Below are 23,090 nucleotides of genomic sequence, written 5' to 3'. Positions count from 1 at the left end.
GAACTCCTGACCTCATAATCCACCTGCCTCGGCCTCCCAAAATGCTGGGATTACAGGTGTGAGCCACCACGCCCGGCTACACAGGCATATTTTAGTTTCTTAATTGTAATTTCAACCTTCAACCAATGATGATGATGATGTAGTCTGCTTTTCCTCCCACTAATCCTGCCATTGTATGGTATTACCTAATTTCTTATGAGCTCTCTAATGACTAAGATCTGTGAAGAGGTTTAAAGGTATTGGCTTGCTTGGGGTGTGGCCCAGGGAGAGAGGCTTGCTTGCTTTCCACAGGAGAGTAGGTGATGACTTCACGGTGAGGATCTGTGATTCACTCTGCAGAGTTTGGAGAAAGGTTTCTTTCTCCACCACAGAGTGCATTTTCCTTTAAGCCCACCAAAAGCTGTCCTTTTTCCATCCTGGGACAAGTCAATACAATTTCCTGTGAACAGGCCATTTCTGAACTCCATAACAAGGGTTTCTGAATAATGGAAATGTGCTATTTAGGAACTAAAACAGCTGTGATGCTTTTGTCAAAGATGCATCTTTACCAAAATGACAAATTAAAGCCCAAATGCTCTGCTTGGCAACAGTTGGGTCAAAACATTTAAGTCATTAATTAGAAGGAACTGAAGGGGGAAAAATTTACACAAACAGCATTGCAGACTCAACTTCATCTTGGAAAATGCAACTGAATTCTTTAAAAAAAAAAAAAAAAAAGAGGGCAGCTCTCAAGTGGGGCCTGGCAAGCTTGTCATTTGCAAATAAATCAAAAGACCATCATTGCAGGAAGGAGAACCAATGAATAGAGTTGCTTTGTCATTCTTTGATGGGCCCCACACTCAAGCCTGCTATTAAAAATGAATGCATTCAAGAGCCTCTGCATTAAGAACATAAACAATTAAGGGCACTTGAGTTGCTCTGCTGAGAGCTGCTGCGAAGATAGGAGAGCTTTCTCCGGAGATGCAGGCCCCTGCAATCTGCCTCACGAGGAGCTAGAGAATGGGAGCAATTAGTGTTGCTATCTCTGCCCGAGCAGCCTTCAGCACGGTTTTTTTTTTCTTCCTTCCTTTCTTTTAACCCCTCCTTGTTTTCAGAGAACTGCGGGTGTGAAAGATGAGGAGTGAAAGGATAGTATCTGGGCCCGGTTGGAGAGAGCTCAGATTTAGAATGCTGCAGGAGCTGCCAAGTGAGGGGGAGATAGAACATAAAAGTTATTATCTGCCAGTAATTGGTGACTTGTGTTCTGATTAGTTGAGCCACTAAAGGGTTTCTGTCATCTGGTACTCTTTGTTTTTGTTTTAATCACAGGCTTGAAGAAGGGGTGAGATTACATTGCCATGGGTGGAATAACTTAAGTGAATATTGTGCGAGGTTTTCCACAGAAGACAAATGTGTTCCTACACCCCCGGTTTGTGTTCTTGCCTCAGTGTTTTGTAAAAATGTGTGAGAGGGCAGCTTTCATGTTGCTGCAAGGCTCTGGAGAGAGACAGGCCTGACCTCTCCTCTCCACTGTCTTGTTCTGACCTTAGGCAAGTTATTTTAACCTTTTAGTCTGTTCTCCCAGGGGACCTGGTGTCCACATGAAGATTAGAGAGTGGGTGTCAGAGCACCTGGCAGGTGCTAAGCAGTAGATGCTGCTGAAATAGATGGCAGTGCTTCTCAAAACGTGTTCCCCAGTCCAAGAGCCTCAGGATCACCTGGGAACTTGTTAGAAATGAATATTCTCAGGCCTAGACTCCAACAGGAACTCTGCAGGTGGGCCTAGTCATCTGTGTATTAACAAGCACAAGACCATCCTAGTGTACGCTGGAGTTTGAGAACCACTGATAACCTTACTAACCATTATAAGATCAACTTAAAGGTACCTCACTTTTTTTTTTTTAATTAAAAGAGAGATTGAGTTTCCATGTGTTGCCCAGGCTGGTCTCAAACTCCTGGGCTCAAGGGATCCACCTGCCTCGGCCCCCCAAAAGTGCTGGAATTGTAGGTGTGAGCCACTGTGCCCGACCTCCCCACATTTTTAAAATTTGGATTTCCCCAAAATGTGATTAGTCATTTTATCGGTGTAATTATATTTTAAACAAAAGCTACTCAGACACATTAGATTTAAAGATGAATTTACCTTTTCATGAGCTATTGGTGAGCAACGCACTGTGATGGGAGAAATCTTAAGACTCTGAGTAGCAGATATCCTGAAGGAGGCCTCTTGGCAAAGAACTCTTCCTCTCCTATGAAGGGAAAGGGAGTATTGGAAGATTATTTGCAGTGTTTTGTGTGTATCATTTTTGGTACACAGTTTTTATTCATGTATCCCTAATTAAGTTTTTTTTTTCTTCTGGTAGAGGCAGTGTCTTGCTGTGTTGCTCAGGCTGGTCTCAAACTCCTGGCCTCAAGTGATCCATCCCGCCCAAAATGGTGGGATTATAGGCATGAGCCACCACGCCTGGCTCCTAACTTTCTTTAGGTATAAAAATAAGACGTCATCTTCAGGAACTAGAGATGTGTTTGTGGATTTTGTTCTACTGGTAGGCCAGATGGTCTGATGTTAGGGTTGATGCATCATTCTTTCTGCCTGTGAAGAAGAATATTAAAGTGGAGTTTGGCTGCAACTCATTTACTTAAGGTTTGCAATTTATAATTGAGGTCCCTTATAAAATGTCTATTCTGGCTGGGCGTGGTGGCTCACACCTGTAATCCCAGCACTTTGGGAGGCTGAGGTGGGTGGATCACGAGGTCAGGAGATCGAGACCATCCTGGCCAACACGGTGAAACCCCGTCTCTACTAAAAATACAAAAATTAGCCGGGCGTGGTGGCGGGTGCCTGTAGTCCCAGCTACTCGGGAGGCTGAGGCAGGAGAATGGCGTCAACCCAGGAGGCAGAGCTTGCAGTGAGCCGAGATTGTGCCACTGCACTCCAGCCTGGGCGACAGAGCGAGACTCCGTCTCAAAAAAAAAAAAAAAAAAATGTCTATTCTGTGCAGATACCTCTGCTAGGGTAGCAAGGGCACGGTGACCCTGTCATTGACAGATGAGAGGCACTTTCTGTAGTCCCTTTGTTGTCTGAGGGATCATGCGGACTTGTCCTTGTGCTGCAGCAGCCCTGTTTGGGCTGTATGGCCTTTCAGCAGCTGCGTTGCTTTGCAGACAGGGCCGAGTTCATCAGCTCTTTCTTGTTTTATCTCCCAATTCTCAACTTCTGCTTTCTGGAGAAAGAACTAGGCAGGGAATATGTGGCTTCTAATCTTGCTTTATGATCTTGGACAAATCATTTCCTTTAGACCTCTGTTTCTCTACGTGTGATTTGAGGATTGTAAGAGGGCTGGGTGCCCAAATGGTTCCAGGTTTGCCAGCATTGTTGTGTCTCAGCACCACTGTTGATTGCAAACGTGGTGAGCCTGATGGCGCTTATCTCCCTTCCTGATGAAATATTAAATTTAAACAGTAAATTGGTCAGGTGCAATGGCTTGTGCCTGTAATCCCAGCACTTTGGGGGGCCGAGGCGTGTGGATAATTTGAGGTAAGGAGTTTGAGACCAGCCTGGCCAATATGGTGAAACCCCATCTACTAAAAATGCAAAAATTAGCTGCACGTGGTGGTGCACGCCTGTAGTCCCAGCTACTCGGGAGGCTGAGGCATGAGAATCGCTTAAGCCCAAGAAGCGAGGTTGCAGTGAGCTGAGATCATGCCACTGCACTCCAGCCTGGGCGACAGGATGAGACCCTGTCTCAAAACAACAACAAAAACATTTAAACAGTAAATCAAGGGCAATGATTCCAAGTCACTGGAGGGAGGAAAAAAAGGTCACTAAAAGCCCTACCACCTCAGCATAATTATTCTTAATTTTGGATATCAACTTATGGTGCTTGGCCACTTTCCAAATTTTTTTTTTTTTTTTTTTTGATACGGAGTTTCACTTTTGTCGCCCAGGCTGGAGTGCAATGGTGCGATCTTGGCTCACTGCAACCTCCGCCTCATGGGTTCAAGCTATTCTACCACCTCAGCTCCTCACGTAGCTGGGATACAGGCATGCACCACCATGCCCTGCTAATTCTTTTTGTATTTTTAGTAGAGACAGGGTTTCACCATGTTGGCCAGGATGGTCTCGAACTCCTGACCTCAGATGATCCGCCCACCTCGGCCCCCCAGTGTTGGGATTACAGGCGTGAGCCACAGCGCCTGGCCCTTTAAAACACACATACACACACACACACACACACACACAAAACAGGCACACTAATACTAACACCGTGTCTTTGTTTCTTCCCCTCCTGCATCATCTAGTGAATGTCTTGGTCATTTTAGCATCATTATCAAAGTACGACTTTAATGGCTACTTGCCATGCCTGTGGGTTGGTGTGTAGTGTATGTAACTGTTCTCTTAGTATTAGACAACTGATTTATTAGGAGGGCAAATGTTAACTTTCTCAAAAACTTGGTAGATGGTTGTGATGTGTTGAATTGCTGTTAAATCTTTACCTGGCTTTTTCTCTTTTCGCTTTGAAACTAGTGCTGCAGTGAACAGCTTCATGCATGGAATGCTTTTCATTTGAACTATTTCCTTAGGATAAATTCTTAGCTGTAGGAAGCCTTACCAAAGGGTTTGAATAATTTCATGCTCTTGAAACACATTGCCCAGTTGCCTTCCAAGACAGAGCTACCAATTTAATGTCATCAGTAACGTATGATTGTTCCACTTTCCCTGAGGATGCTTCATCACTGGATTTTGTTAATTTTTTAAAAACTGCCTTAACTTTCTGAATGACCTACCTTACTTACAACAAAATTTACATTTTTGTTTGGTTGCTGGTGAGGTTTCTGTGTACATTTTTTTGGGGGGGGGATTTAAGGTTGTCATTTCACAGACTCAGAAACTTCTAGTCAGAAGGGATTTAGAGGTTATCTGTTTATTTCCTTTGTTTGCTTTGTTTTCATGTTCTTGCCCATGTATCTGTTGCCAGACACTTCTTACCAACACTCCACTGTGTTTTTATCTTGGCTTCCCACTTGGTTCAAAGAAACCAGAAGATCAGTTTGCCAGCCCTCAGCATAAGCACAATTTTTTTATGATCCATCAATTTGCAATTTAATGCTGGTGGAGTTTTCCCTCCCTAAGCTGACTTTGGGCAAGGTGCCATTGGATTGCTTTGAGGCCCATGGGCAATTACTCTTAAGCAGTCCTCACCCTGTTTTGAGCTTCAAACAGCATTCATTAGGCACTACTGTATGTGTAGTGGGGAAGTGTGCGGGCGCTGAGGAGTGGGCTCTTCCGTATTGCGGTTAGACAAAGTGTGAGAAGTAGGAAAGGTGGTTTTAGGAATTATAGAACCCTAAACTCTTAAATTCAGCTACTCAGAAGACCATATCTTGAAAATACGTATATATATATATATATATATATATATATATACACACACACACATATACATATATATTTTATATATATTTATATTTATATATGTATTTTATATATTGTATATATATTTTATATATATGTATTTATATATATTGTATATATATTTTATATATATGTATTTATATATAATATATATATATTATATATATTTTTATATATATATATTATATATATTTTTATATATATATATTATATATATTTTTATATATATATATATTTTTGAGACGGAGTCTCACTCTGCCGGGCTGGAGTGCAGTGGCGCCATCTCAGCTCGCTGCAACCTCTGCCTCCCAGGTTCAAGCAATTCTCCTGCCTCAGCCTTCTGAGTAGCTGGGACTACAGGCGTGTGCCACCACGCCAGGCCAATTTTTTTTTTTTTTTTTTTTTTTGTATTTTTAGTAGAGATGGGGTTTCACTGTGTTAGCCAGAATGGTCTCGACCTCCTGATCTCGTGATCCTCCTGCATCAGCCTCCCAAAGTGCTGGGATTACAGGCGTGAGCCACCACGCCCGGCCATATCTTGAATTTAAAAGTCGCAGAATACACTAGAGTTTGATTGATTGCTTGTCTCTGAGGTCCTTGGCCGTATTTCCGCTCAGTTAAAACATACATGTAGCTGGGCATGGTGGCTCTGCCTATAATCCCAGCACTTTGGGTGGCTGAGACTGGCGAATCACGAGGTCAGGAGTTGGAGACCATCCTGGCTAACACGGTGAAACCCTGTCTCTACTAAAAATACAAAAAAATTAGCTGGGCGTGGTGGCACGCGCCTGTAGTCCCAGCTACTCAGGAGGCTGAAGCAGGAGAATGGCATGAACCCAGGAGGCAGAGCTTGCAGTGAGCTGAGATCGCACCGCTGCACTCCAGCCTGGGCAACAGAGCGAGACTCTGTCTCAAAAAATAATAATAATAAAATTTAAAAAAAAACCATACATGTGCATGAATTGTATACTTACCAACGTATGATTTTGTTTTTATTTTTTTGTGAACAGCCTTTCTGTAGCACTGTTTAGTAATGGTTTATCTGGTTGCACCTTGGCCATTGAATTTACGGGCTATTGAATTTAGGAGATTAAGTTTTGGTTCATTGAGGCATGACTCTGAAAGTATATTAAATATGTACCCTGGCATCAGTTTTAGTAGGGGAGGTACAGCAAAGAAATATGTCACAGTATTTAGTAGGAGTCGTGTTCTCCTAATGCTTCCCATCTTGTTGTGTTGAGAAGGCTTTTATGTAGAAAGCTGTTAAGAAACTGTATGGAAGCTTTCTTTGTATGACATGGTGATTTTTAAGCACATAGGTTTAGTTTACCAAATGACAGTAAGTGCTGTGGAGGATCTTGAAGGGCCTAGAGAAGAGTGTGTTTATTGGTGTTATGGGGGAAAGGCAGCTTCTCAGTGAATTTGAGGCAGGCCTTGAAGGATTGGGAAGATCTCTCATATTTGTACAGCATTTTGGAATAGTATACCTTACCTTACATACCAGCTCATCAGCTCACTCGATTTTGATGAAACTCTGAAGTAGATTGGTGGTAATCCTGTTAAGTAAGAGACCTGGTTGGGACCCAGTGGTTTAATTGACTTAACATAGAACACCTAGCAGTAGTTTGCCAAGATGCAAACCTAATTTTTGGATGATGAGGGCTAATTGTATTACCATATGCAAATCAGTGAGAGTTGGCATAGGTAAGGAGAATGAAAGACTGTTGTAGACAGGTAATTTGGACTCCTGCTTCCTGCTGCCTCAGTAGGCGGTAGCCATCCATGAAGAAAGGCTTGTTGCTGGAGCCTTCATCCTGCTGCTTACATTTCTGGGTGGAGGGTTTCATGCAGATTTGGTTTGTGGATAGCTCTTGAATGCAGATTTATTGTTGTTGCCTTACACAGTATCAAAAATCTAGGCACAGGGAAAGTTTATAAGCATTATGACTTAGTGGGTACCAAATAGGTATTCATCATTGGGTAGGAAAATGATTTCTAGGTGGGAAATACAGTTAGCCCTCAGTTTTTCACTGGAGTTGTCTAGCCTTTGCAAGAGGTAGAAGGCAGCAGGGTCAAATACCCAGGTTAACCTGCCAGCACACTCCAATCAAGAATAGAAGCATGGGTAGGAGTCACTACGAGAGGCCAGGCGCGATGGCTTACGCCTGTAATCCCACCACTTTGGGAGGCTGAGGTGGGCGGATCACGAGGATCAGGAGATCGAGACCATCCTGGCCAACGTGGTGAAACCCCATCTCTACTAAAAATAGAAAAATTAGCCGAGTGTGGTGGCGTGTGCCTGCCATCCCAGCTACTCGGGAGGCTGAGGAAGGAGAATTGCTTGAACCAGGGAGTCGGAGGTTGCAGTGAGCTAAGATGGCTCCACTATACTCCAGCCTGGTGACAGAGCAAGACTCCATCTAAAAATAAATAAATAAATAAATAAATAGATAAATAAATACATACATAAAATAAAGTCACTACGAGGCTTGTTAATTTGTGCTAAATTAAGAATCTTACCAGAATACCCTTTTGTTGAAGCAAGAGATAATACTAAGAATTATTGCCAGTTTGTATGCTGCTGCAATCCAGACTATTTGAAGGGAAGATGTTCATGAAGTCCTCTTGGGGAGCTAGTGATGTTTTAGGACTCACAGAGCATTGTTGGGTAAGCTTGTACCCTCACCTGCCAGGAGGTAGGTTGTGCAGGTGAAGGAGCCAGGGTATTTCAGAGGACGTCAGCACCTTTTCTGGGGTAAACCAGCTTGTTAGTAGAACAGTCCAAGACTTGGATTTAGATTTTCTGGGTCAAAAGTCAAGCTGGCTTGTCAGGATAGTTTAAGATTAGGGTTTAGAGACCTGGCAGATGGAGGGGAAGTCTTGGATAAGACTCTCCTCTATTGCTCCTATTTGCTTCTTCTCCAGACCATTTATGTAGAATTTCCAGAACATACGGTATGGCTTTTGATGTTTTTCATCAGGTTGAGCTTTGATTTCTAACTTTTCTCCTCCTGTTTCAGGCTTATCCAGTCTAACCCAACTTACATAGTACAGTCGGCCCTTTGTATCTGTGGGTTCCGCATCTGTAAATTCAGCTAACCATGGTTTGAAAATACTTTTTTTTTTTTTAAAAAAACATTGTGTCGGCTGGGCACAGTGGCTCATGCTAGGATTATAAATCCTAGCACTTTGGGAGGCTGAGGCAGGTGGATCACTTGAGGTCAGGAGTTTAAAATCAGCCTGTTCAACATGGTGAAACCCCGTCTTTACTAAAAATACAAAAAATTAGCCAGGCGTGGTGGCTCATGCCTGTAATCCCAGCTACTTGGGAGGCTGAGACAGGAGAGTTCCTTAAAACCCGGGAGGTGGAGGTTGCAGTGAGCCAAGATTGTGCCACTGCACTCCAGCCTAGGTGACAGAGCAAGACTCTGTCTCAAAAAAAAAAAAAAAACAAAAAAAAAATTGTGTCTGTAGTGAACATGTACAGACTTTTTTCTTGTCATTATTTCCTAAATAATACAACAACCATTTACCTAGGATTTACATTGTATTAGATATTTTAAGTAATCTGGAGATGATTTAAAGTGTATGGATAGATGTGCTTAGGTTATATGCAAATATACCATTTTATATAAAGGACTTGAGCATCCTTAGATTTTGGTTTCCATGGGGGATTCTGAACCAATCCCTCACAGATACCGAGAGACCACTGTATTCATTGCCTTTGCTTTCATATGTCTTTCTTTTCTTTATTTTATTTTTGATAACTTCAGTATTATTAAAGGTTTACAAGTTCATTTCATTCAGACTGGATCTTAACTGTCCTCTGACCATGTTCAAGTCTACTTTGATGCCATTCTAGGTAGTAACACATAGTTGCTATCATAGTTAAAGATGAGGGCATCTTTTCTTAAACCAAAATAAATTCCACTTAAATCAAATAGTTAAGTATAAAAAGTGCAGCCATAGCACACTAGAAGAAAAGTAAGAATGGCTTTTATGATATTGGTGTGTTCTAATCTTTACCTAAAGGCCAGGAGCGTAGGAAGAAAATGCTTTCGTTTGACCACATAAAGACTTAAAGTTCTATACAGCAAAAAATTCATATTAAGCAAGGTTGAAAGACAAGTGGCAAGCTGAGCAAACTCTGATAAAGGGTTAATATTTGTCCCATTCAAGGAAGCACCACCAAAGGACAAAAATGATTAAACAACAATGGAAGAATGGAGAAGGGAAACATAGAGTGGAGCAATAAATACATGAAAAGATGTTTAACTAGAGGAAGAATTCAAGTAATGCAAATAAAAATGAGGTCATTTTTTAATCCGTTAGATGGATGAAGATTAAAGAAAGGTTAACAAAACCCAATATTGACACTGGGTGGGAGAGCAGGAACCCTCCTAAACTCACAATAATTGGTACAGCTTTTCTGCTGGGCAGTTTGGCAGCATGCATTGCAACTTAAAATATGCATTCACTTTGACCCAGCAGTTTCACATCTAGGGATTCCTTTTAGAGATCTGTGTGGAGGCTTATTTGACACAGAGTTGTTAATTGTGCAAAATTAAATGAAACATAAATATTCACTGGTGTCAATAGTACTTAAACATCTATATGCTTGTATGGTGGAATATTTCAAGGTACTTGTTAATCTGTATTGACTGGGATGGTGTCCATGACACATGTTTGATTAACAAATTATAGAAAGGCAGGGTACTTAACGAAAACCCCTTGGTATTAAAATGTGTCTCTCTCACTCTGGGCTTCTGTGCACATAAGTGAGAACCTGGAATGATGGTATCCTAAAATCACCAATATGTTACCCATGCTTATCCTTGGATGATGGGCTCAGGGTTATTTTAACTTTCTTTTATATTTCTGTATGTACATCTGTGTGCATGTGTATGAGTTTAAAGTGAGCATACATCTGTGTGCATGTGTATGAGTTCAAAGTGAGCATATATCTTTTTTAAAATTGGAAACCTTCAACGTGAATTTCCGAGAAGAGGAATGTACAGAATGTTGCAGGAATGTGTGGTAGGTAGGGAGTTGGGAGCAAGGACCTAAGTAGGATACCTACCAAAGGCATCTCTACTGCTTTACATGCACTCAAATAGATAGTGCAGAACCCTGTTGCAAAGGAAAGCCTTGCCCATGCTTTCGAGGAGAGCCATGACCTTGAGGTAGCTTGAGTGGGTGGCTGTGATCAAATGAACTGGGTGGGGCTGACCCAGTTCTGTTTTTGTACCTGGTACAGCTGCACCCTTTTTGCATATATCTGCCTCGCTGGCTAAAGCAAGGTCATGCATGGGCTTCCTCTCTCTACCAGTCATTTCCCCTTCTAGTACATTTTGTCCAAGGCATGGTCTGTCTGTAACCTTGTCTCATTGGTGGTCAGGGAGAATTGGGTTGGGTCAGACTAAATCCAATCTTATAAAACCGAAGACTTTGCTTAGTTAATTCAAATCGTCTTAGAAGATACAAGGCTGCTGTTTTTTATATGCTTGATTGTAAAGTTCCTGGGATTTTGTTCTTTTTTTTTTTTTTTTTTTTTGAGACAGGGTCTTGCTCTTGTCGCCTTGGCTGGAGTATAGTGGCGCGATCTCAGCTCACCGCAGGTTCGACTTTGTTCCTGGGGTTTCTACTTTGTCTTTTTCCGTTCTCTATTTCTCAAGGTCATGGACTGCTTGCTTTCAAGTTTTTTTCTTGTGATCCTTTTCGTTGCTTAATTCAGTAATATAGGTGGCATTTAGTAAGCATCGACAAAATGATGAAATAAATAAGGTCAAGGATGGGCCTTTTTACAGATGACTTTTTTTTTTTTCTTTTTTAAAAAAAGCAGAACTGGTTCTTCCCAGGTAGAGGAAAGCAGAACTGCTTTGCATTGCTGTAGGGTGTTGGAGGTGCTGCAGGTGGACCCTCCCCTAGGCTAGAAGTAGAGTACCCTCTGTTCCCTCTCTTGCCAGTTTTTGTCCCTTGTAGCAGAGGGACTGCTGTGGATGTGGAGCGGAGCAAAGGTTTTTCCAGCCTTCTTTATTTTTTTTATTTTTTGAGATGGAGTCTCACTCTGTCGCACAGGCTGGAGTGCAGTGGCGTGATCTCAGCTCACTGCAGCCTGCACCTCACTGGTTCAAGCAGTTCTCTGCCGCAGCCTCCCGAGTAGCTGGGATTACAGGAGTCCACCATCACGCCTGGCTAATTTTTGTATTTTGAGTAGAGACGGGGTTTCACCATCTTGGCTAGGCTGGTCTTGAACTCCTGACCTCATAATCCACCCGCCTTGGCCTCAGAAAGTGCTGGGATTACAGGCGTGAGCCACCGTACCCGGCCTTTCCTGCCTTCTTTAAAACAGCCTGTGCTATAGACAATGAGGACAGCTTTTATTATGTTCAGCTGACCCCTGGGCCCTGTTGGTGAGGTCTTTGAGTTTGATACTGAACTGTGGCGAAACTTTCAGAATACTCAGGATATCATGACTTGACCATCACCCTCTAGACTGGAATGTTTTTAGTCATGTTTTCTTAGTTTGTTTGAAAGTTTGAGACTTAGGGAAGCCTATGAACAATAAAATCCTTTTTCAGTGGGACAAGAGCTGGGACAAGTGGCAAAGAGGTCAGCAGGCCTTTCTTCTACTCCATCAGCTTAGGCCTCATCTTTGAAAGGTGGACTGCTTTGACAGTGCTGCAGCTGCAGTGGCTTCTGACACCCACTTGAATGAACTTGCAATAATGACATAAATGTGTCATGGTGTGTCATCATTGAAAAACTACACTTGGCCGGGCGCAGTGGCTCACCCCTGTAATCCCAGTACTTTGGGAGGCCGAGGTGGGTGGATCACGAGGTCAGGAGATCGAGACCATCCTGGCTAACATGGTGAAACCCCGTCTCCACTAAAAATACAAAAAAATTAGCCGGGCGTGGTGGCGGGCGCCTGTAGTCCCAGCTACTTGGGAGGCTGAGGCAGGAGAAGAGCATGAAGCCGAGAGGCAGAGCTTGCGGTGAGCCGAGATCGTGCCACTGCACTCCAGCCTGGGCGACAGAGCAAGACTCTGTCTCAAAAAAATATATATATATGTATATATATATATATATATAGTCACCATATTAAATGATCATGTAGCCTTAAACCACCTAGATTTTCCAACTCAATCAAACTACTCATCTCTTATTACAATGAAGTGTGCAGTTGTGGCTTACTTTGCAAGTGGGATTAATATCTACTGTTTATTTCAAGATAAGTATTAGTAACATAACCTGGGGAAACCATTTTATACACATTTCCAGAGCAAGGGAGAGGAGGACTGAAGTGTTAGAGGTATGAAGTTTTACCTTTCTGAACTGATTGTGAAGTATTCTAAACATTTGTATGGCTTTGTCTTTATAGACTGAAATCGCCAAGAGATTGAATACGATTTGTGCACAAGTCATCCCATTTCTGTCTCAGGAAGTAAGTAAAACTGTTCAGCTGTTAAAGTGCAATTATGTTGCTTCTCTGTTTGCAAATTAGCTAGTTTTAAGATGTTAATTTTATCACAAGGAACAAGTGTGAAGAACATCTGTTACAGCTGAAGTGTGTAACCTCCCTGCTAGTCTATCCAACACATCTGAGGGGCACACTTTAGAAATGGTGACAATAGCTCAACCCCCAAATTAATTTTTTTTTTCCTGTGGAAAACTGCAAAATTACTATCCAATGTACAGCTTTTGCTTTAAGTAGCATAAGCTTGAGAGCTACTGAAAATTCAGGTGTCTTTTATATCTTTTAAATAGAAAGCTGTTCTCATACTGACTTTTACAAATGGTTCCATCAAGGTGAACTTTACTATGGAAGCAGATAGTTCTTTTGTACTTATGTATCAAGGCAGTTGTCTTAATGCTGTCCTTGAAGGGGTGGATGATAATAGTCCAAAATACATTAACTTACTGAGTCATATGCATGTATAAGCTATTTTGTCTAGTTACAAAGTCATAGAGGTTTAATCTTAACATTCTTTGAGGGGGGAATCTCTTTATATGAGTAATCTATGAAATTGACTCAAGACTATTGTATTTTAGCTTTGCCTTGAAAAGTTTACCTTCCTTCTGGATATAAGCTAGTAAATTCTGTAATGTGTTCTAAGTGTGCACGGGATGAATGCATCTTCACGCAGGGTGGAAAGCTTATTGGCCTAGGAGATGGAATACTGGGTATCCTGGTTGGCACCTGTTGCTCCATGACAGATGGTCACCATCTCATTATTGTTGTAACAGCTTCTTCCAGCATAACCTTTGTCTGTCCGATATGACAATAGGTTTGTCTGCCTTTTGAATGTATTAGTAGTTGTTAGACTTCAGTGATCCAGGGCTCTATGTTACATTCTCATGCCTCCCAAAGTAAATTTATGGCTTTGTTTTTATTTGTGGGTGGAGTTGGGAGTTGGGAGGTGTGGGGTGAATTTCCATCTCTGAACTGAGGCTGGAGTCCTTCCTTTGCCTTGAGGAGGATAAAGAATCAAAAGGCTATAAAAGAATGAGAGGAATTCCAGGAGTTTCCGAAAATGACTGGTGGGTCAAGATTGGTTGATCAGACAAGTGATCAACAGATTTAATGTTAAAGTTTTAGGTATTAAAATGGGTATTTTATTTATTTATTTATTTTAAAAATAGAGACAGGGTTTTGCCATGTTGCCCACGCTGGTCTTGAACTCCTGGGCTCACCCCGTCTTGGCCTCCCAAAGTGCTGGGATTACAGGCATGAGCCACTGCACCTGGCTGTAAAATGAATATTTTAAAATTGTTGTAAACTTGTGAACCCCTTTTGTGAACAAGGGCGATCTTCCAAATTCTGTTCTATTTATTTTTTAAGGTCCTATGTTATCATTCTTTATGTCCCTTTTTGTTTTCTACCATTCCAAGCCGAAATTTACAGTCAGAAGTAGTGACTGGTGTTGTTTAGAAATAAAGGACAGCGCCATTCTCAGTTTTTCTTTCCCTATCTATGTTCTGTGAAAATAAAGTGTGGTTGAGAAATTCTGCATTTAAACCCTTCTACTTCAGCCTGCATTGCACACAGCATTTGACTTTTTGTTGTTAGAATATACAGTGAAGTTCTTGGCTGTTGCTAATGCCGTTTCTTCTCCTTGTTTTCAAAGCATCAACAACAGGTGGCCCAGGCTGTCGAACGTGCCAAACAGGTGACCATGGCAGAGTTGAATGCCATCATCGGGGTACGTGGCCTACCAGGTCTACCTCCTACAGTGTGTATAACCAGCTTTCATTTCTTATTAATTTGATGGCTTTACGTGTGTGTGTGTGTGTGTGTGTGTGTATCTTAACGTTGACCTATTTGATAAGGGTGGGAGGAAGAGGCTTGGGGTGTGCTAAGGTATATGGAGGAAGAGGGCTTAGCATAAGGAAGATGACAGGAGAAGCATTTTAGGAGGAGACAAAAAATAAATCTATTAATTAAAAAAATTCTTTTTATACAGACCGGGGTCTTGGTATTTTGCCTAGTCTGGCCTGGAACTCAAGTGATCCTCCTGCCTTAGCCTCTTGAGTAGCTGGGTCCAAAGGCAAGCACCCCCTTGCCCGGCCCTAAATCTACTTTTAAGTAGGAAAATAAATGTGGTTCATCCTGTGACACCTAAACCACCCTTGCTTCATTAGTCTAGTAAAAGCTTTAGGTTAGAATTTTAAATACTTTCCTCACTTCTGTCTTACAATGTTAGATCATAGTGAGGTCAAAATGGGTCTCTGAATTATCATTTCATTTAGTTATCCTTGCTTTTTGCCTTTTGCTTTCTGGGGTATTCGAACCTATGTAACTGTTGGCTCTTCTTTCTTGTGCCTCTTTCATGAATTTTTAAGTCACACACCAATGAAAAGAGCGCTCTCTTGCCATGGAAGAAGTGTTCATTGCTGCCCTAGTGCTCCCTGGCCTTTCACCGGGGTTCTGCTCTCCTCTGTTGAGTTCAGTTAGTGCTCCGTGCTGGCCACTGGTTGTCAATCACAAGTCATTTGCTCTGCATTAATGAATCTGGTGAACCGTGCATTCCATCCCCTGCATGAGTTCATCCCCCGCCCCCCACTGCAGGACCTGGGATGGTTCTCATGTGTTCGTCCCCTTCCAGACTAAGCCAAAGAAGGAGCTGAAACAAGGGACCGTCCTTTCTGATTTTATTCATATGTGAGTGCCTTGAGCAGATTCAAATCACTCATTTATCAATTTATGTTAATTGCTTGTGAGATGATGCCCTGCTGGTCTTTATAGTTCGCTCAGACACTTTGTAATGATAATTAGACATGCTGCTGTACGGATTAAGAGTGCCATAGTCCAATGACGGCCACAGACAATGGAACCAGTTAATCCATCAGGGCTTAAAATTACATCCCAACTGGAGATGGAGAAAAAACATAAGAGCCAAGGAGGATTAAAGAATGAGCCTCAGCTTGAAAACTCTCCTTTCATCAGTTTCTCAATTGCAGATCTGCAGTTGAGTTGTCTGTGGTAAGCTATTGGCAGTCAATTAGGTGAAATAAACTAGGAGGGTGACCTTCATTTCCTTTTAATAGCTTTTTCCTCCCTGAAATGGGGAGCTTCAGTGGATTTTCAGCTTAAATTTTATTCAAGCTGCTTTATTACACTTGACAGCTTAGCTCTGCATAAACAATTCTCCCTCCTCTTCCCCTCAGATCCAGGCACTGCCTTTCCCCTCCTTCAGTATCACATTTTTGACTGTTACTTAGTGGGCTCTCTAATCACATTCAACAAAAAACACAATTACATCTGCATTTGTCTGCTGCCTTCTGTACCCTTTTCTTGTGTAATGAATTGCTTTATTTCAGAGATCAAATCAAATATTCACTGGTACTTTCGCATGTACTGTGTTTGATTAGCAAAGACTAATAGTGAATTGTACTTGTAGCTCAAGCACAGAATTTTTTCACCGAAATGAGTGAGGATGGAAAAGCCTGTTTTGATTAAAGGAAAACATATGCAAAGCAGTTCTCAAGTACCCAGTTAAACTTTGTGGAACATGTTTGTTTTCTGATAGACTCTACATTACAACATATAATTTCTTGATGGTAAAACTCTGACGTTTAAATTCTCAAAGGCACCGCCCAGCTCTTGTGAATCTCCTTTGCACCTACACTTTACGAAGGAGGCAATTGCATTAACCAGATGTTCATAGGTAATACCCATTTTGAGCTGAATCGGAGAATAAAAATAGCAGATCTTTTTAGAAGGGCAAATGAATTTCTAATTTTACGAATGGTTTTAGTCCAGGAAAAATGTTGTGGAGGTTATTATAAAGGCAGGTTAGCTCTGGATGCCTTGGCAACAGTAAACCAAAGTGGTGAATCAGGCGCAATGCAAGCGAGGCTTACGCCCATTGTGTGTCTTGGGCATACTGGCATGTGCGGTTTTTATCATTGTAATTTTTGGATTAGTATATGAATTTATGTCCGAAGACTCTTTTCAAGTTTGTAGTGATCAATAATTATCCCACACCTTAAGTTTCATGCTGTGGCATATGCTTGATTTTTGCCTGAAAGGAATTGTGTGCGTCCTGGAAAATCGAAGTAGCATAAAATTGGGTTGACAATTCAGTGGACCTTTGCACCCCTTCATTGAACATGCAGTGTGTCAACCTGTCTCCCCAGAGGGGAGGAGGTACCGGGAGACTGTCTGTTCCTACAAGCAGCAGCTGCGCGCAGAGTAAATGCAGCCTGGTTTGATAGCAGCTGTCAGTATTGTTCAGGGGCCGACTTAGGGTAAAGAACAATGGGAGAGGCCACGCTCTTAGTCTGCATCCACTTTCAGGCTAAGAAAAGAAATAGTAATTTAACGGTTTAGACATCTATTACAAGTGTGAAAGATCATGAAAGAGTACTCTTTAAAATGCAAATGAGCCGAAACATTCTCATTCCCTTTAAGGTACAATCAAGGAGCTTTACTGCTTGCTTGCTGCTTGCTTGACAAGCTAAAGATATTTCTCTTTATCAAACCTGGAAAAAGTAAATCTTCTCAAGGACATCCAGCTTCTAGGTTAGTTCAAGGTGTGTCTTGGGCCTGTGGGTGCTCTTTGAGGAGGCAGAGAGAGGTTGTATTTTTTCTGTGCTTGTTGAGTGAATTAACAGTCCCCATTTCTCACCAGCATAGAAATTGTAGTTCTCCTGTCTGGCAGAAAATACTGAATTTTAATTCTTCCTCACCATAACACCTGCCTTCAACTTACATAGAGTATCGGTATTGAAGAAAAATAAGCTTCTTAGGTATTTGATACTGGAGAGACTATTGAAATATTTTTGTAGACTTTTTTTAAACAGCTTTGACAGCAAATTTGATGACTGGCAGAATAATAACTACAGCCCTACTTTTTGAATTTTGCTTCTTACCAATTCTTTTCCTATTAAATGTGTTGTAGTCTTGTCACAATGAAAAGGATAATTTATAATGCAAAGGTGTACAAAATATGTACAAGGTTTATTTGGTTTGACACACAGCTCACTTAGGCCTTAGAAAACAAGTCGCATTGTGGGAAGGGAACTTACTCATTTGAGACCTTGAGTTTTTTTTTTTTTTTTTTTTTTTTTTTTTTTCTTTTATTATTATTATTATTATACTTTAGGTTTTATGGTACATGTGCACAATGTGCAGGTAAGTTACATATGTATACATGTGCCATGCTGGTGCGCTGCACCCACCAACTCGTCATCTAGCATTAGGTATATCTCCCAATGCTATCCCTCCCCCCTCCCCCCACCCCACAACAGTCCCCGAAGTGTGATGTTCCCCTTCCTGTGTCCATGTGTTCTCATTGTTCAATTCCCACCTATGAGTGAGAATATGCGGTGTTTGGTTTTTTGTTCTTGCGATAGTTTACTGAGAATGATGATTTCCAATTTCATCCATGTCCCTACAAAGGACGTGAACTCATCATTTTTTATGGCTGCATAGTATTCCATGGTGTATATGTGCCACATTTTCTTAATCCAGTCTATCATTGTTGGACATTTGGGTTGGTTCCAAGTCTTTGCTATTGTGAATAATGCGGCAATAAACATACGTGTGCATGTGTCTTTATAGCAGCATGATTTATTGTCCTTTGGGTATATACCCAGTAATGGGATGGCTGGGTCGAATGGAATTTCTAGTTCTAGATCCCTGAGGCATCGCCACACTGACTTCCACAAGGGTTGAACTAGTTTACAGTCCCACCAACAGTGTAAAAGTGTTCCTATTTCTCCACATCCTCTCCAGCACCTGTTGTTTCCTGACTTTTTAATGATTGCCATTCTAACTGGTGTGAGATGGTATCTCATTGTGGTTTTGATTTGCATTTCTCTGATAGCCAGTGATGGTGAGCATTTTTTCATGTGTTTTTTGGCTGCATCAATGTCTTCTTTTGAGAAGTGTCTGTTCATGTCCTTTGCCCACTTTTTGATGGGGTTGTTTGTTTTTTTCTTGTAAATTTGTTGGAGTTCATTGTAGATTCTGGATATTAGCCCTTTGTCAGATGAGTAGGTTGCGAAAATTTTCTCCCATTTTGTAGGTTGCCTGTTCACTCTGATGGTAGTTTCTTTTGCTGTGCAGAAGCTCTTGAGTTTAATTAGATCCCATTTGTCAATTTTGGCTTTTGTTGCCATTGCTTTTGGTGTTTTAGACATGAAGTCCTTGCCCATGCCTATGTCCTGAATGGTAATGCCTAGGTTTTCTTCTAGGGTTTTTATGGTTTTAGGTCTAACATTTAAGTCTTTAATCCATCTTGAATTGATTTTTGTATAAGGTGTAAGGAAGGGATCCAGTTTCAGCTTTCTACATATGGCTAGCCAGTTTTCCCAGCACCATTTATTAAATAGGGAATCCTTTCCCCATTTCTTGTTTTTGTCAGGTTTGTCAAAGATCAGATACTTGTAGATATGTGGCATTATTTCTGACGGCTCTGTTCTGTTCCATTGATCTATATCTCTGTTTTGGTACCAGTACCATGCTGTTTTGGTTACTGTAGCCTTGTAGTATAGTTTGAAGTCAGGTAGTGTGATGCCTCCAGCTTTGTTCTTTTGGCTTAGGATTGACTTGGCGATGCGGGCTCTTTTTTGGTTCCATATGAACTTTAAAGTAGTTTTTTCCAATTCTGTGAAGAAAGTCATTGGTAGTTTGATGGGGATGGCATTGAATCTGTAAATTACCTTGGGAAGGATGGCCATTTTCATGATATTGATTCTTCCTACCCATGAGCATGGAATGTTCTTCCATTTGTTTGTATCCTCTTTTATTTCCTTGAGCAGTGGTTTGTAGTTCTCCTTGAAGAGGTCTTTCACATCCCTTGTAAGTTGGATTCCTAGGTATTTTATTCTCTTTGAAGCAATTGTGAATGGGAGTTCACTCATGATTTGGCTCTCTGTTTGTCTGTTATTGATGTATAAGAACGCTTGTGATTTTTGCACATTGATTTTGTATCCTGAGACTTTGCTGAAGTTGCTTATCAGCTTAAGGAGATTTTGGGCTGAGACAATGGGGTTTTCTAGATATACTATCATGTCATCTGCAAACAGGGACAATTTGACTTCCTCTTTTCCTAATTGAATACCCTTGATTTCCTTCTCCTGCCTAATTGCCCTGGCCAGAACTTCCAACACTATGTTGAATAGAAGTGGTGAGAGAGGGCATCCCTGTCTTGTGCCAGAGACCTTGAGTTTTTAGATCAGGATCGTTTTTACACCATAAGCAACATTTTTGTTTTTTAAAATTTCTATTAAGAATGATCAAAACAAAATTGGTTATTAAATGTTGTAACATCTTCTTTGTGGAATGGCTGATGGCTGCCTGAATGCAGGGATAATTGAAAGACTCTTCAAAACCACTTCTCCACTTTATTATTTGGGGAGTTTGGAACTAAAAGCTCTCTTCTACCTGCTCTGATAGATATTGAATAATTGATTTCAGTTGGGATTGGGATTTTAAATAATTAGTGTTCTCTTTACATCACAGATAATCGAGGGATAATATAGAGAGATACATATCTGTACACACATATATTTGTTTTTTTCAGTTGATGTATAATTGTAATATAGTGAAATGCACAGCTTGATTTTTGATACCTGTGTATACCTGGTAACCCACATTCCACAATAAGGGGGTGGTTTCCAGAACCCCAGTGAATTCCATTATTCTTACAGTTTTTCCCCTTCTCCTGAAGAAAGATGTTTGCTTTTTTTTTTTTTTTTTTTTTTTTCCTTTCTTTTGGCATGTGAAAGAAGAGCTAAAGATGCTTGGGGTTTTTTTTTTTTTGGAGACAGAGTGTCACTCTGTAACCCAGGCTGGAGTGCAGTGATGTGATCTCGGCTCACTGCAACCTCTGTCTCCCAGGTTCAAGCGATTCTCCTGCCTCAGCCGCCCGAGTAGCTGGGATTACAGGCATGCGCCGCCATACCCAGCTAATTTTTGTATTTTTAGTAGAGACAGGGTTTCACCATGTTGGCCAGGCTGGTCTTGAACTCCCAAACTTAGGTGATCCACCCGCCTCAGCCTCCCAAAGTGTTGGGATTACAGGTGCAAGCCACCGTGCCTGCCCATAAAGATGGTTGTTTTTTTAACTGAAAAGTTAAAAAAGAATCAGCTAATTGCATTTTAAAAAATATTAATAGTAAACAATGGCACAGTTGTATATTTTATTTCTAACCACCTGTTGCTCCATTTCATGGTGTTTTTGGTAATCCACATAGGAATATTTACATTGTGTTGCCTTGGACAAAGCATGGGCCTTGGGATCAGATGGACTTGGGGAGGATGCTTAGCTGCCATCTATTAGCTTTATGACCTCATATAGTCAGTTAACCTCTATCAATGTCCCCCATCTGTAGATGATAATACATCTACCTTCCCGGCCTTTGTGGAGATAAGACCCTGGCTGGCAGCCTTCCCTGAACATGTGGTCCTGACTCCTTGAACTGCAGTTTTGTCTGCCTGGTTTCCCTAAGTGCTTGTAGCAGATCTGTGGGTCCAGTTGGTCAAGCCCTGGTCGGTGGTGGTTGCACCAAGCAGCAGTGCACCTCCTCCTTTGTCTTTAGTGGTTACAGGGATGTGGGTGTTTGAGATTAGACCCAGCCAGATGCTTTGCTCCTGCCATTAAGTTGTTGTGCATGAATGACTCTTAATAAGGAAACAATAGTGAAAAAGGATGGCCATTTAGCTTTTGATGTGCAAACTTAGAAGTTCAAAACCACAAGAAAAAAGTTAAGTTTGGGGAACAGATGGAGACAGAATTGAGAGCAAAAATGTGAAGACATCATTGGCTTCCTTACCTAACACAAATAATAAAGCAGATAGTGTCATTGTTGGCCCAAGAGGTTATAGGAATCATTCTGATAAAATTGGGAGGGAAGAGAGAGTTAGAAGACATGGTCAGGTGACCAGTGGGGACTGTCCTTCCCGTCCACAAAATGCCAGGTTTCTATTTGTGGCCTCAGAGCTGACAGTTGGGTGCAAGAAAGTTTGAGCAGTTTCCCATAGTAATGCCTGTGAACTTTAGGAGATCAAGAAATTTGAGTTTGTTTACATATAACCTATGCACAAGAGAAAAAAAAACATGAAATTCGGGTTTAGGCAACCTCATTTTTCTTTCTCACTTATTTGGATGTAGTCTGACTTATTTTTCATGAACATAACCTTGGTCAAGGCATATGGGGCTTATATGGGAATCTGTTTATTGGTCAGATTTCTATATTCCTTCTCCATAGGCAAATATCTGATTCTGTATATTTTAGAACAACTTAGTATAAAATTAAAAATAAGTCTAGGGTATTTTGTGATGTCTGACTAGATGTTTTTGTGTAGGCGATGGCTGTGAATTCAAACTCCTAAAACATTTGTAGAAGGAGCCTGTCTGTCCCTAAGAGATTGAGTTGTAGACCTAAAGGGCTCTCCACTGTTGCATGAGATGATTGGTTTAAGGATTAGTAAAATGTTGGATTATTTTTCTCCTTTGGCTATAGCTGTCAGCTATCTATGGGATTGTAGTGTGTGAAGTTTAAGAGGATGAGGTTAGCCTCTTATTCTTATGAGTATGCAGTTAATCCCTGGAAAGCCGTCAGTAACCCAGCTGTAAGTTTCTTTATAAAACAAATTCTCCCTAGGAGAATAATGCATATCCTGCTACCGAGAGAAGACTAAATAGCTACAACAAACATGGATCTTCTAGCTCTACTAACTTGTATTTAGTGACGTACTCTCTACTTAAATTCCAACAGTCTAGCCCTTTTATTAAATTTCCAAAGGGAAAGAGCAATATTGCAAAGAAGTCTTCGCAGCCCATTTCTCCTTTGGTTAGGTTGGTTTGTTTGTTTTTACTGAGAGCACAACTAGGCGCCTGACAAATGCAGAACTTTTCCTCAGTGTCTGGATTATTGTCATCGTGCTTTATAGTTATTAGAAAAGTGTTGAAGCATTTACTTTTTAATTTCCCCACATATTTCTTTCCTTTTTTAAAAAAATTTTAATTTAAGTTCTGGGATACATGTACAGGATGTGCAGGTTTGTTTCATAGGTAAACGTGTGCCGTGATGGCTGCACCTATCAACCCACCCACATAGTTTCCAGTGATTTTTACTTGATTCCCTGGAATAAAGCATTATATATTCTTCTTTTTTCCAGAAGGAGAAAAAAGCTTCAGAATAGAAAATAGAGTACCCCATTATAGGAGTTACACCTGTG

The 23,090-nt window shown here is 41.1% G+C and overlaps 1 protein-coding gene across 15 annotated transcripts in view; it reads left to right on the top strand.

Annotated features, from left to right (window-relative positions):
* Positions 1–23,090, top strand: part of TLE1 (TLE family member 1, transcriptional corepressor) — a 107,002-nt gene that overhangs the window by 21,818 nt on the left and 62,094 nt on the right. For 8 of the 15 annotated variants that reach the window (XM_063649626.1, XM_054500221.2, XM_054500219.2 and 5 more), the window contains exons 5-6: positions 12,780–12,842; positions 14,527–14,601. The exons of 2 other annotated variants lie outside the window; for them this stretch is intronic. In XM_063649626.1, the coding sequence (XP_063505696.1) occupies positions 12,780–12,842; positions 14,527–14,601 (138 nt within the window). Of the gene's footprint in view, positions 1–12,779; positions 12,843–14,526; positions 14,632–23,090 lie in introns of all 15 variants that reach the window. 5 more of the 15 variants (XM_063649620.1, XM_054500216.2, XM_063649619.1 and 2 more) reach the window with 1 other exon arrangement.

This window comes from Pongo pygmaeus, chromosome 13, assembly GCF_028885625.2.
Source record: "Pongo pygmaeus isolate AG05252 chromosome 13, NHGRI_mPonPyg2-v2.0_pri, whole genome shotgun sequence".
In the NCBI taxonomy this organism is placed as follows: Eukaryota; Metazoa; Chordata; class Mammalia; order Primates; family Hominidae; genus Pongo; species Pongo pygmaeus.
The sequence above is the reverse complement of the archived record's forward strand: the minus strand, read 5'-3'. Positions and strand labels throughout refer to the sequence as shown.